Source organism: Pteropus vampyrus, unplaced genomic scaffold (assembly GCF_000151845.1).
Source record: "Pteropus vampyrus isolate Shadow unplaced genomic scaffold, Pvam_2.0 Scaffold1, whole genome shotgun sequence".
NCBI lineage: Eukaryota > Metazoa > Chordata > Mammalia > Chiroptera > Pteropodidae > Pteropus > Pteropus vampyrus.
Window position 1 is genome coordinate 25,051,394 of NW_011888782.1, and position 14,404 is coordinate 25,065,797.

Consider the following 14,404-nt stretch of genomic DNA (forward strand, 5'->3'; position numbering starts at 1 on the left):
AAAAAGCCAGCAAATAGACTACAATACATTAAAATGATTAGACATCATGATCAAGTGGGGTTCATTCCAGGGCCACAAGAATGGTTCAGCATATGCAAACCAATCAATGTGATACACCACATAAACAAAATAAAGGATAAAAATCATATCGTATCAAAGGAAGTAAAAGCAAAAATAAATGAATAGGACTATATCAAACTACAAAGCTTCTGACAGCAAAAGAAATCATCAATAAGACAAAGGCGACCAACTGAATGGGAGAAGATATTTGCTATCTTCCAACAATGCCTTTTCCAACAATGCCTTTGATATAAGGGGCTAATATCCAAAATTTATAAAGAACTCATACAACTCAACAACAACAACAAAAAAACAATTCAATTAAAAAATGGGCAGAGGACCTGAACAGACACTTCTCCCAAGAAAACATACAAATGTCCAACAGACATGAAAAGATACTCAATTTTACAACCAGTTAGAGAAATGCAAATCATGAACACAATGAAATACTACCTCACACCTGTAAGAATGGCTATCATCAACAAGGCAAATAATAAGTGTTAGAGAGGTTGTGGGGAAAAAGGAACCCTTATACACTATTGGTGGGACTGCAAATTGGTATAGCCATTATGGAAAACAGTATGGAGGTTCCTCAAAAAGCTTGATCTATACCATATGACCCAGCACTCTATCTTCTGAGTATTTACCCCCAAATATTTGAAAACATTTACCCTTAAAGACGTATGCACCCCGATGTTCATAGCAGCATTATTCATGGTGGCCAAGACATGGAAACAATCAAAGTGCCTTTCGATAGATGGTTGGCTAAAGAAGATGTGACACATATATACAATGGAATATTACTCAGCCATAAGAAAAGATGAAATACTGCCATTTGTAAAAACATGGATGGATCTTGAAATTATCATCCTAAGTGAAATAAATCAGACCGAAAGAATTGAGAACCATATGATTTCACTCATTTGTGGGATGTAAAACTGAAAGCAACAAATGAATGAATAAGACAAACAAAAACTCCTGGACACAGACAATAGTTTAGTGGTTACCAGAGGGAAAGGGGAGGAGGTAGATAATGGTAAAGGGGGTCAAATATATGGTGATAGAAGGATATTTTACTTTGGGTGGTGAATACAATATAGTACACACATGATGTATTATTGAATTGTACACTTGAAAAGATTTTTAAAAAAGAAAATGGGGGTATTTAAGTCTTCAACCAATTTTTTTTTGTATAGTCTGTTTCTCTCTTTATTTCTGTCAAGTTTTTTTCATGTATTTCAGGGCCCTGGATATATTTACAATTGTTATATCTACTTGATGGTTTGATCCTTTTAGCATTATGAAATGTTCCTCTTATCTCTGTGAACATTTTTTTTAAGTCTACTTTATCTGATATTAGTATAGCCACTCTAGCTTTGTTATGGTTGTGGTTCGCATGATATTTTCCTTCCTTTTACTTTTGAGCTATTTGTATTTTTGAATCTATGATGCATCTTCTACAGACAGCAAAGAATTGGATTTTGTTTTTCATCCAATCTGTCAATTTCTGCCTTTCATTAGATTTTTAACCCATTTACATTTAATGTTATTATTGATATATTTGGATTTGCATCTTTCATATTTTGTCTTTTTATTTTTTATATACCTCATGTCTTTTCCCCTTTTTACTTCTTTTACTGATGGATTTTGAATTATTTCTAACTTAATTTATACCAACTTAATTCCAGTGAGATATAGAAACATTATCCTTATATCTATCTATTCCTATTCCTTTTTATGTGTGTGCTATTACTGTTATACATGTTACATCTGTATGTGTTACAAATTCAAGTCAGCTGTTAAAATTATTATTTTATATAACTTCATGTATTTAAAGCAACTGAGAGAAAGAAAGCAAATATATATTTACAGAGTTTGTTACATTAACATTCTTATTTAAGATTTGTGTTTTTCTTTATTTGTTCCTATGGATTTTAGTTACTATCTCCTCTCATTTCCAATACATCTTTACTCCCACTTGCCTTCTTTGAGCTTGTATTTTTGTACGTTATATACAGTTTTATACAATTGCTTTTTAAATCAGTCAAGAGAAGACAGGAGGGGAAATGTGTAATAATACTATATATATACTCACAGAATTACCTTTATTAGCACTCTTTTCTTTGTGTGTGGAGTTAAAGTACTGTTTTGGGTCACTTTGTTTTAACCTAAAGAGCTTTCTTTAGTATTTTGTGTAAGACAAATCTGCTAGCAACAAATTTTCTCAGTTTTTGTTTAGCTGGGAATATCTTTATTATCCATTTATTTTAGAAAGATAGTTTTCCTTTGTATAAGATTCTTGGTTGACAGGTTTTTTTTTTTCTTTCAGCAGTTTGGATATGTCATTTCACTGCATTCTGGCCTCCACTGTTTTTGATGAGAAGTCAACTCTTAAGCTTATTGGGTTTACCTTGTATGTGATGAGGATATTTTGCTGCTTTCAAGATTTTCTCTTTTTTGGTTTCTTGCATTTTGACTATGATTTATCTCAATGTGTATCTTTTTGAATTTACTCCACTTGGAGTTCACTTTGTCTCTTAGATATGTAGATTAACCCTTTTCATCAAATTTGGGAAGTTTTTAGACATATTTTTTCAAATTTATTTTTGGTTTTTATTTTTTTTCTGATACTCTCATTATGCATATGTTGGTGCATGTAATGCTTCCCACATTTCTCTGAGGCTCTGTTCATTTTTTCCTCCCTTTTTCTCCTCTCTTAGATTGCATAATTTCTATCAATTTATCTTCATATTTGCTGATTCTTCTTCTGCCAGCTTGTATCAACTGTTGTGCTCTATAGTGAATTGTTCAATTATTGTATTTTTCAACTCCAGAATTTCCATTTGGCTTTTTTTTTAATCATTTTTTTTTCTCTTTACTCATATTCTCTATCTGATTAGACATTTTCATTAGACCGCTCTTTATTTCATTAAGTATGTGGTTTTCTTTTACCATAATTATAATGTCTGCTTTGAAATCTCTGTCTGATATTTTCAACATCTGGAAACTCTCAAAGATGTTTCTTCTGTCTGCTTGTTCTCTGTGTTTGTGACATATGTTTATTTCTTTGCATGTCTTATAGTTTTGTTCTTCTTGTTGAATTCGGGACATTTTAGATAATATATTGTAGCAAATGTGGATATTGATTCTTCTCCTCTTCTTTCTATATTCCCGATTCTTAGAAATCATATAAAATGCGTAAGGTACTTAACATCAGAACATTGAGATTAAAAGTATCTGTGATTAAAATTCTTGGATTCTGTAAAATCCAGTTTGTATGCTGAGTGATCTCTTCCATTTCTCTTGGCTGTGAGTTGTTTGTGAATAAATGAAGTTTCCATACAGATGATGTAATATCACATTTATTTTATTTTATTTTATTTTATTTTATTTTTTATTAACTTTATTGGGGTCACATTGGTTAGTAAAATTAGAAATATTTCCAAATACTGAGGCCTTCATTTTTAATATGATGTTTACATTTATTTGCTCCTTTTGTAATGCAACAGTTTTAGCTAATGAATGATGCTTCTTCCCTTTAGGTTACACCTATGTTTGAGGATTGGACTACTATTGATTGGTATCGATTTTTCTGTTTATGGGAGAAGTTACCAACTTCTATGAAACGAGTGGCAGAGCTAGTGGGAGTTGAAGAAGGATTCTTGGCTCGCTGTATAAAAGGAAAAGTAGTAGCCAGAACTGAGAGACAGCACCGACAAATGGCCATCCATAAAAGGTAAATATCAAGGAGCCTAGACTACTCAGTATTTAACACATTGTTGGATACAGAGTAGATGTCCAGTTTATTGTGGTCAATTTCATTGTCATTAAAATCAGAGTTTTGGCTGAATATAGTAAAATTTTTCAGTTTACCGTATTTACTGGTATATTAGATTTTTCCTAGCTAGTTATAATTCAGAAGCCATTATATGTGAAGGCCTTTTAAAATAGAACATTTAGTTATTTCCTTCCCTTAAAGAAGATGTTAATCAGGATGCTTTCAGGAAAGGCAGGATGCTTCTGTCATCCTTAGAAGAGATTCATTACCAGTGGGGAAGAGACAACTAAAAGATTCAGATGGGGAAATTACATAGGCTTTTAGCTTTTTGGATATATATTATTTTGAAATTATTTTTCTTAAAGCATTAGTCTCTAGTGTATTATTTACAACATAGTCAAGTGGAATTTTGTAAGGATTTGTATACTTGAGTTATTTGTGGCACTATTGCCTTTCAAATCAAAACTGGTTTTTATAATCAAATTCTGTCATTTCATTGAAATATGATTAGATGATCATATAACCATGTATCAAGTGTTTTTTTAATATTTTTATGTCATCACATTTCTCGAACTAAGTCTTATTTCTTACAGTTAGCAGTATTGAAATATGGAGGTTATCTTTTTGTTATACAGATATTAGTTCTTTGCTATAGTCTAATATATGTCAGAAGTTTACAAACATTGAGCTCAGTCTTTGTCCACTAATCCAATATCTTATTAGGAATCTTCTCAGAGTATGTAAATACTCTCTTGCCTCTTTCCCCTTACTCCCACTTGTTTCACAGCATACATTGTACTTTCATAGTAGACCTAAGTAATTTCTTACTATACATTTTGTGATTTACTTTCCAGATTTTTTACCAGTCTTGTGTTGTTAGATTTAATCAGTGAAGTTCCCTTAAAGGAAATTAATCAGAAATATGGATGCAATCGTGGACAGATTCAGTCTTTACAACAGTCAGCTGCTGTTTATGCAGGTCAGTTAAACAAGAGTTTCCACATTTACTTAAGACTCTGTGGTTTGAAGTTAAGTCAAACCACTTTTTTATTTAAAATTCCATTGCAGGCTTCTCTAAAAGTGAGGGGATCATGTTGAGCCATAATTTTGCATGGTCTCTGTCATCATCAAAACACCTAAAACTACAGGTCTTCTGGGCTCAGTTGCCCTGCCACAGAAGATTGACAGCTAGCTGGGTGTCTTGACCTTAGTGTCCCTTCTATTCCTTAGCAACCTGCTGACCATCTCTTTGTTTTCTGTTTTTCTTCTTCTTTTTTATTTTTCTTTATTTTTTATTTATTTCGCCAGCAGATTCGGTGTCTGCCAACGGCCCATGAAATGACTTGGCACCTGGCTGCTCTGCCCTCTTTATTTCAAGAATGTCTAGCTATTGAACTGGATACCCTTTCTTTGAAGAAAATATCAATGGGAGCTTCACTTTTTGTAGTCTTCTCAGCACTTAAATATTTAAATCATCTCTCTTGTTTTCCTCTAGGTGGAAAGAGTCCCTTACCTGTTTTTAACAGTTCTCTCTTCCTTAAAAAAAGAAAAGTAGGGGAAAATGAGAGGAGTGAACTAGGGCAAGGGCTTTTATTTTGTGTTTATATGCTCTGCCTCAGTTTTTTTTTTAACGCCAAGTGCATGATTAAGAATAAAGGAGATGACATTTAATGTGTTTAGGACATTTGTTGTCAAATTAGCTAGCCCCTTACTCTCCTGTTAACTTACACCTTGGGCTTGTTAAACTTTACAATTCTTCAGGAAAAATGAATGAAAAAAAAGTATCTAAAGAAATAGAGAATTGATCTATAAAGAATTTTTAATTCAATAAATACTCTATCCATATTCTAGGAATGATTACAGTATTTTCCAACCGTCTGGGCTGGCACAACATGGAACTACTACTTTCCCAATTTCAGAAGCGTCTTACATTTGGCATCCAGAGAGAGCTGTGTGACCTGGTCCGGGTGTCCTTACTTAATGCACAGCGAGCCAGGTCCCTCTATGCTTCTGGTATTCTCACTGTGGCAGATCTTGCCAGAGCAAATATTGATGAGGTAGAGACTGTTCTGAAAAATGCTGTGCCTTTTAAAAGGTAAGAGAGTCCCCCTGTCTACATAGGGTTATTAAATGAAAAAGCATGTCAATTTGTAAATAATAGATGCTGTATTAAAATATTTTTTCTTTGATAATATCATGATGTAGTTGGTATAAGTGGAAGAAAATGTAACATCTTTTTTGCCCTTTAGGATTACTTTTTATTTTTTATAGTTTAAAAATATTTCATGACTTAAAAGACATTTCTAAAAGTATCATAATTCTTCCCTGGAAAGATTAAGTAAAGGTAAATTACCAATGCTTTCTCCTTTAATGGATTTTGATTTTCAGTATATATCCAGGGCTATATCTTAGATTTTCTTTAGGCAACAACACTTTAAAATGTATTTCACTTGAATGTTCTTTGGAACACTTGTCCCTCAAAACAATTTATGAGAAGAGGATTTCTTGACTATTGTTTAACAAGTGTGTACAAGTGTGTAACCAATTCATTGAATGAGCTGGACTCAGCATATCAAGGAATAGCTTAATTATTTTCTCAACCACTGTTCTTTGAACTCACTCTTATATGAAACCTCAGTGAAATCCTATTGCTATTTAGGCACTTACAGGTACTAACAGTTTTATTTTCAGGTATTAAATATTTCTTCTAAATTAAAGCATCAGTCTCATTTCCAGTTCAATGTTTCTTCTCTCTCACTCAGTTTAGGCCTGACACTGGCTCAGAAACTTGTAATATGTATGGGAAGGCATGGGGCATAGTCAAAGGAGCAGCCTTGCTGTTCCCCAGAGCCACTTCACATTGTGGATTCCATTCTTTGCATTGCACCGCCTCTCCAGGTTTGGCTCTGGTGGGATTTCGGTACAGCAGTGGAGGAGTAGAAACCTCTCCCTAGATTTTGAAGGATGGAATTGCCTGGAGCCTTAGGAATGCAACCCAGCATGAGAACCTCTGCATTGGGGGTCACTGTAGAGTCCCCACTAGGGCAATGCCTAGTGGAGCTGTGGGGGTAGGGCCACTCCTTTGATTCCAGAGTAGAAGAGCAACTGGTATGTGAATATGTCACTTTGAGATGTGACTCCAGCTGAAGTCTACCTGGAGTATGCTTTAAACCCTTCTTATAAAGGTGTTGCTCTTATCTGGAGCCTCTGATTTTCACAGACTCTTTGGGTATATTCATACTTGCTCAGAAATATGCATTGAAAAAATGCATATTTCCTGAGGTGAAAAAATTTAAGTATGAGAGTATCACTGTGGTAACAACATACCAACACATCATACTTGACCCTTCCAGTGAGTCATCTGAGGGCAGTACACATTTTGAAAAATTTAATTGGAAAAGTGTTGTTCGTTAATACATTTTGGAATAATTTCTGTATTATGCTAAGGCGGTTATGTCATGACTATGCCTTTTCTGAAAGGCCAGAACTTTATTGATCAAAATTAGTGATATCAGTAATAAGACGAAGCAACATCATGTGCCTTCTCATGTGACACACTGAGAAAGCACAATATTACTCCTGAAGTAGTCTTATCAAAAATGTCTATTATGAATTTAATCATAAGGAAACATCAGACAAATCTGAACTGGGAGACATTCTACAAAATAATTGGCTGGTACTTTTAAAAAAATATCAGGGTCATGAAAAACAAAGACCAAGTAAAGGGATATGACAACTAAATGCACCACTTTATTTTAGATTGGACTAGAAAAAGGACATCAATGGCACAATCGGTAAAATTTGAATAAGCCGTATAGGTTAGGTATAGTATTGCATTAATGTTAATTTTCCGAACAGGTGTATCTGGCACTTGGCCACCCTTTCCTTTCAGTAATTTGTGTGTAAGAGCCAGATAACCAAGCTAGCATTTAGATCACATCAAACAGTTTGTCATTACCAGCAAAATGCAAAAAATTAATTTCTTTGTGCATATGTATTTTCATGTTGTTGGTGGTGTTTCTTCAGAGTACATTCCTAGACATGGGATTTCCAAAGGTAAGAACATATATAGCTTTATTAGATTCCAAATTCCCTGTAGAAGGATCTACCAAGTTACATAATCCCTAGCCTTTACTCCACAGCCTCACCAACAGAATCCATTGTTAGAGGTTTTTATTTTGCCACCTGATAGATGAGATATTGTATCTTTCTTTGGTTTTAATGTACATTTCTCTAATTGTGAGTAGCAGTATATATCTTTTCATGTTTCGGGATAATTTATTTTATATCTTTGTAAATTATCTGGTTATGTCTTTTCCTTATATTTCTTATGGGGTTTGGTCTTTTCTCTCTCCTTTTTAAAGAATTTTTTGAATGGATTAAGGTTCCCAATCCTTTATTTGATATATATATTGAAAATATATCAACTGTCTTTTGACATTTACTACATTGTTTTTCTCATGCAGAATTTTAATTTTTTATTGATTTATTTTTTATCAGTCTTTTCATTTTTGTTTCTGAATTGTTATAGTTGGAAAGTTTTTCCTTACACTGAGATTAAAGAGGAATTAACGTTTTCTTCTAGTATTTGAAATTTGCCTTTAAATTTCTGATGCATTTAGAATTTAATTTTGCATAGTGTGAAGTCTGGATTTAATTTCATCTTTTTCCCCATTTGTAAAGATGTTTATGTTGGTTCCAGTCATATGAAATGCCACAATCATATACTCAATATCCATATGTAATTAGGTTTATTTCTGGACTTTCTATCCTATTTACTTTTCTTTTTGTCAATTCATGAGCCAGTACTATGCTCTTAATTAAAAAGTTTTATAGTATATTTTAATGTCTGGTAGGGCAACTTCCTCCTCATAGTTTTTCAGTATTTTCCTGGCTATTTTTGAATGTTTGCCTATATGAAATTTAAAGTGCCCATTGATTATTATTTGGTTTGGATTGAAATTGAACTTAGAACTGACATCTTTATAATGTTGAGTCAATCTGTCCAAAAATAGATAATATCTTTGCATTGGATCTAGTCTTTGAGATTTTGAGGAGTTTTAAAAGATTTCTTTATTCAGCTTTTCAAGAGGTTTAAAGTTTTCCGCATATAGATTTTGTACAGTTCTTGTTAAATTTATTACTATTTAATCTTTTTTTAAAATTAGTGGCTCATTTCTATGATATTTTCTACATAGTTATTATTTGAGTATATGAAGACTATTGATTCTTGTATATTTTTTTATCCTGCTATTTTCTGAATTCTTCTATCATTTGAATTCCTTTTATCATTGATTCTCCAGGATTTCCAGGTATATAGTCATATTAACGGTAAATAGAGATATTATACTTCTTCATTAACAATTCTTATGCTTCTAATTGTTTTCTTTTGTCTAATTTAATTAGCTAATGCCTCTAATAGGTAGTGGTAATAGAGATGGTAGTAATAGGTATAGTGGGCATTTTTACGTTGCTTATGATCTTAGTGGAAATGCCTCTAGTGTTACGCTAGTAAATACTGGCTTCAGGACTATAGTGTGTGTGTGTGTGTGTGTGTGTGTGTGTGTGTGTGTGTATTTTAAACGTTTTAAAGAAAATGTCCATTAATTTTAATTTTCTTGAATATTTTTATCAGGAATAGGTACTGAATTTTGTCAAAGGCTTTTTCAGCATCTTTGGATATAATCATAGGGTTCTTTTTTCCTTACATCTATTAGCATGATGTATTATATTAACAGATTTACTAATATTGAATCAATTTAATGTTCCGAATAAATTTCATGGTCATGGTATATTATTTTTTATGCAATGTTGGATTGTTTGCTAATATTTATTACAGTATACTTTTGCATTATTATTCATAAATAATATTGGTGTATACTTTTCTTGTGTGTGTGCTGCACTATCTTTTGCTATCAGTGTTTAGCATTAGACTTTATGAAAAAGAATTAGGAAGTTTTTCTTCATTTTCAGTGCTTTTCAATAATTTATGGTGTGTCGTGACTGGTAGAGAGTTTGATATGATTACCCTGTGAAACCATTTTGGATAAAAGTAAAATGTTTGAAATGTATTCATAAAGTCTACTTAATTATGTTCACAGATCTTCTTTATTCTTATTTATTTCTCCCATCAACACTACATCTGTCTTTTAATGAGAGTGGTTTATTAAAGTTTACTAATTGTTAGTACACTTCTCTCTTAGGAAGGCTTATATAGTATAGAGTTCTCCCACGTTTTTGTATGTTTAAAACTGTTTTTCTATAACCTTAATATTCGAAGTATGTCTTGGCTGGATATAAATCCTTGGTCAACACTTTTTTTTTTTTTAATTGAGGTTTTTAAAAATGCCTTTTCTTTGTTTTGTGCTGCTTTTGAGAATTTTGGTAAAAGTATGATTCTTTTGCCCTTTTAAATATGTAGGCCTTGAGATTTCTTTTGTATATTTTGAAGTCTGATAGTTTTACTAGGGATATTAGTTAGCTATTTAAGAACTTAGTGGCTTAAAAGCAACAGTAAATATTAATATCAAGTCAAAGTTTTTGTAAATCATGAATTTGAGAGCTTCTTTGCTGGTGGTTGTGGTTTGAGTTTTTTCATGAAGTAAGAGTAAAGTTGTTGGCTGTAACTATAGTCATCTGGAGTTGACTTGGATCTGCTTTTAAGATGACTCACACACACGCTGGCAAGTTGGTGCTGAGTTCTTGACCTGAGTTTCTCCATAGAACTTCTTGATGACCTCATGACATGATGGTTGGCCTCCTTCAGTATAATTGATCCAAGAGAGAAAAATGGAAGCTGTAACGTCTTTTATAACCCAGCCTTGGTTTTTAGTTGTTTGGGGTGAGAGGCTAAATTTGTCCCTATTACTCCATGTTGGCTGGAAACAGGTCTCTTGGACATTATTTCTTTCATAACTTTTATAACTCATCCTATTTCTCTTCTCCTCAGGTGATTTCAGTTATTTACATGTTTGACCCTTTAGGGTGTGGAATCCATTATTTTACCTGAAGAGCATTGATATTTTCAGTAAATTAGCTTGGCTGAACTCAAATTCTAATCTTTGTCTTCCTATAGTGGCAGTAGCTCAAATTTCTGTTCAGTTGTTTAGATTTTTAATTGGCTGCTTGAAGTCTTGCATAGTTTTAGAGGTAAGCCAGATATTTGGACAGTTTATATGAAGAATTTGGGGTTCTCTTTTTTGGATCTCTCATTCTGGGGTTTCTCCCTTCATTCTGTATCTCCTGTCATTATTCTGAGCTCTATTTCAAGTTCTGTCAATAAACTCCACATTTTAATCCAAATTTTTAGTTACCCTTTATAGTGCTAACTGGAATCTGCCTTCAGATGAAAAGTGTGAAAATTCACCCACTGCCATTTCTTTTAGTCTCAGTTCCTTTCCAGTTTCTGCTTCCTTTTGGTACTCTTCAGTCCTTTCAAATATTTTGTCCAGAGTTCCTATTATATAGGAGGATTCGTTTTCAATGAAAGTTTTATGTTACTGACTTATTTTAGGTTTCCATTTAAAGAATCTGCTTTAATGAGGGTTTCCCTTATTGTGCTATTTAAAAATTGCAGAACCAGCCATCCCTTCCTGATTCTTCATTTTTGTACACAACTCTTGTCACCAGTTGAGAAAGAATGTATTTTACTATTTGTTTTCTGATTTCCTCAATTAGAATATAAGCTCTATGACAGCAGATGTATGTCCTTTTGTTCATTACTATTTTATACATTCCTAGAACAGCTCAGATTGATGCTTAATAAATATTGGTTGCATGAATGAATGAATCAATGCATTAATTTTTTTTATCTCCTTATATAGTGCACGAAAAGCAGTGGATGAAGAAGAGGAAGCAGTTGAAGAACGTCGGAATATGCGAACTATTTGGGTGACTGGAAGAAAAGGTTTAACTGAAAGAGAAGCAGCAACCCTTATAGTGGAAGAAGCCAAAATGATTCTACAGCAGGACTTAGTAGAAATAGGAGTACAGTGGAATCCACATTCACTTTTAAATTCTGATACACACTCATCGACTAGCAGTGAGTCAGAAGTAAAGGAACAGAAATTTGTACTCCAAACTAAGAGTTCTTATAAAAGGTTAACCCTAGAGAAAAAAATTAACACATTTAGTGATTCTTCTGTTAAGCATTCACCAAATACAGTACAGGATTTAGATAAAAGTAGAGCGCATACAAATTCCTTTTATTATCCATTTCAGAATGGAAATCAAGAACGTAAGTTACATTCAATTTACAGAACAAGAAAACGGGCTTCTTTGAATATAAGTAAAGTGAAACTACAAACTTCTTTGAATGAGGGAAAAACAAGCACTAAGAAAGTTGTTCAGACTCTCTCATCTGAGAAAACAAAGAAAGAAGCTTTGAATTTCAGTTCGAAAAAGATGGGTACAACCTTTCAATCTTTGAAACATAGTAAACATCTGAAACGAATCAGAGACAGTAGCCCTGTGAAAGACACAGGGATGTGTAGAATTGATTTACAAAAACAGACTATGTCTAATCCTGTTCATTGTGAAGATTCATTTACCTTAGATAAGAAGAATATAGAATTTATAAGTTCTAGGCCATTTGCTAAAAATGTATCTTTCTGTGCTGAGGGAAAATATAACAAAGCATCATTCCCATTACAAACAGAACAAACTTGTTCAAAGAACAAAACAGTAACTAATGATATTTTTGTTGAACATTTTATCACAGGATCTCAGAGTGAAAAACGGACTTGTCAAGCCACTAGTGTGGTTAGTGAAAATGGAAGAGGAATAGCTGTTGTTGAGTCAGAAAAAATGGACAAAATGCTGATACAAAAGGATTCAAAAAACCAGAATGTTTATGTGAAACACCATGATACCCATCCAGTCAACCAGTGCCCGGAGAAGCAGTCTGATCAACAGACAATCAGTTATACCAAACTGAAAAAAGTAACAGAGAAGCAAATGCCCTGTGAGACAGTCAGTAATTATATGAATAGAGACTCAAATGCTATTGTCAAATGTGAAAGTATAAAGTTTAATGCCGAGGAAAATAAATTAAGTAATCTTCAAGTATCCGGAGATAATATAAGCAGCACTGAAATACCCAGTGGAGCACATCTACCAACTGGAGCATTTGGTAAATCTGTAGGCCAGCATGAGAATTCTAGAACACAAGAAAAAACAGAGGCTTATGCAGCAAACAAAACTAAAACTAATTGTGTTTCTGACTTTGGATTAGTTCCTTGTGATTTTGAAGATAGTTTCTATCTGGATACTCAGTCAGAGAAAATAATACAACAGATGGCAACTGAAAATACCAAACGAGAAGGAGCAAAAGACACCAGCCAAGCAATGAAGATAATGCAGAAGAGCCTAGACAAACAGAGCTTGATGAGCTCTTTTCAGGACGAGATTCCCATCATCTTTCCTCATGAACAGCATTCTCCAGGAGTGACAAATAAAGATCATTCGGAATCTAAGGCTGTAGATACTATCAAACACCGCTCTGATTCACATGGGGTTGATATGCTCACTCCAGAAAGCCCGCTTTTTCATTCTCCATTACTATGGAGGGAAAACGGTCCTAGTTTTAAAGGGAATGAATTTTCTGTTACTGACTCCCAATTAAATAGTTTTCTTGAAAGTTATCAATCACAAGTAGCTATGAAACCAGTTATATCTCTGGTACCTCAAAAGAGAACTCCCACTGATACAGAAGTAGAATGTCTGCCAATTCCTGAAACAAGTTTGAATTTGAGCAATAGTTTACTGTTTGACAGTTTCAGTGAAGAGTACCTAGTAAAAGAACAACCCCCTGATGTACAAGCAGAAGAACCCCTTCCTTCTGAAATAATGTCAAATCATTTTGGTGATTCTCTGTGTCTACAACCAGAGGGCCCAATTAAATCAAATATGGATGAGAATGACGATAATCAGCAGCAGTTGACTTGTTTCAGTGATGAGTCTATTATATTTTCAGAAATGGATTCTGCTCAGATGGTTGAAGCTTTGGACAATGTAGATATAGTTCCTGTCCAAGATAAACATAATACTGCAGTATCTTTTAGAACATTAAAACTAAGTGATCCTGTGGGTAATGATTATCCCCAAAGAGACGTAATTAGAGGGGATAAAGATGAAAAGTCTCAAAGATCCAAATTAACTGGGACAAAACAAAATAATTCATTCATATGGTCAGGAGCATCATTTGATTTAAGTCCAGGACTGGAAAGGATTTTAGATAAAGTTTCTAGTCCTCTAGAAAATGAAAAGCTAGAATTAACCACTACAGACTTCTCTAGTTTGAAAGGAAAAAGTAAAGAGTTAAATGGCAAACAAGATGTGATTTCAAATTTGGAGGTAAATCAAGTGCAAGGAATTTCATATTCCCCTAATGTTGAAGTGAAAAGCAAGATCGAGGCACTCGAGAACAATGCTATCCATGGTGAAACCCCATCCCTCTTGCCTTGTAAAGAAAGCTGTATAGTGGATGATAATGGACTCATTCCTCCTACACCCATTCCAGCATCCTCTTCTAAGCTGGCATTTTCAGGTATTCTTAGAACATCTTCT

The 14,404-nt window shown here is 33.5% G+C and overlaps 1 protein-coding gene across 1 annotated transcript in view; it reads left to right on the top strand.

Annotated features, from left to right (window-relative positions):
• POLQ (DNA polymerase theta) overlaps positions 1 to 14,404 on the top strand; it is a 96,055-nt gene that overhangs the window by 34,877 nt on the left and 46,774 nt on the right. The window contains exons 13-16 of the mRNA XM_011355325.2: positions 3,603 to 3,796; positions 4,693 to 4,817; positions 5,690 to 5,933; positions 11,662 to 12,938. Of these exons, the coding sequence (XP_011353627.1) occupies positions 3,603 to 3,796; positions 4,693 to 4,817; positions 5,690 to 5,933; positions 11,662 to 12,938 (1,840 nt within the window). The remainder of the gene's footprint in view (positions 1 to 3,602; positions 3,797 to 4,692; positions 4,818 to 5,689; positions 5,934 to 11,661; positions 12,939 to 14,404) is intronic.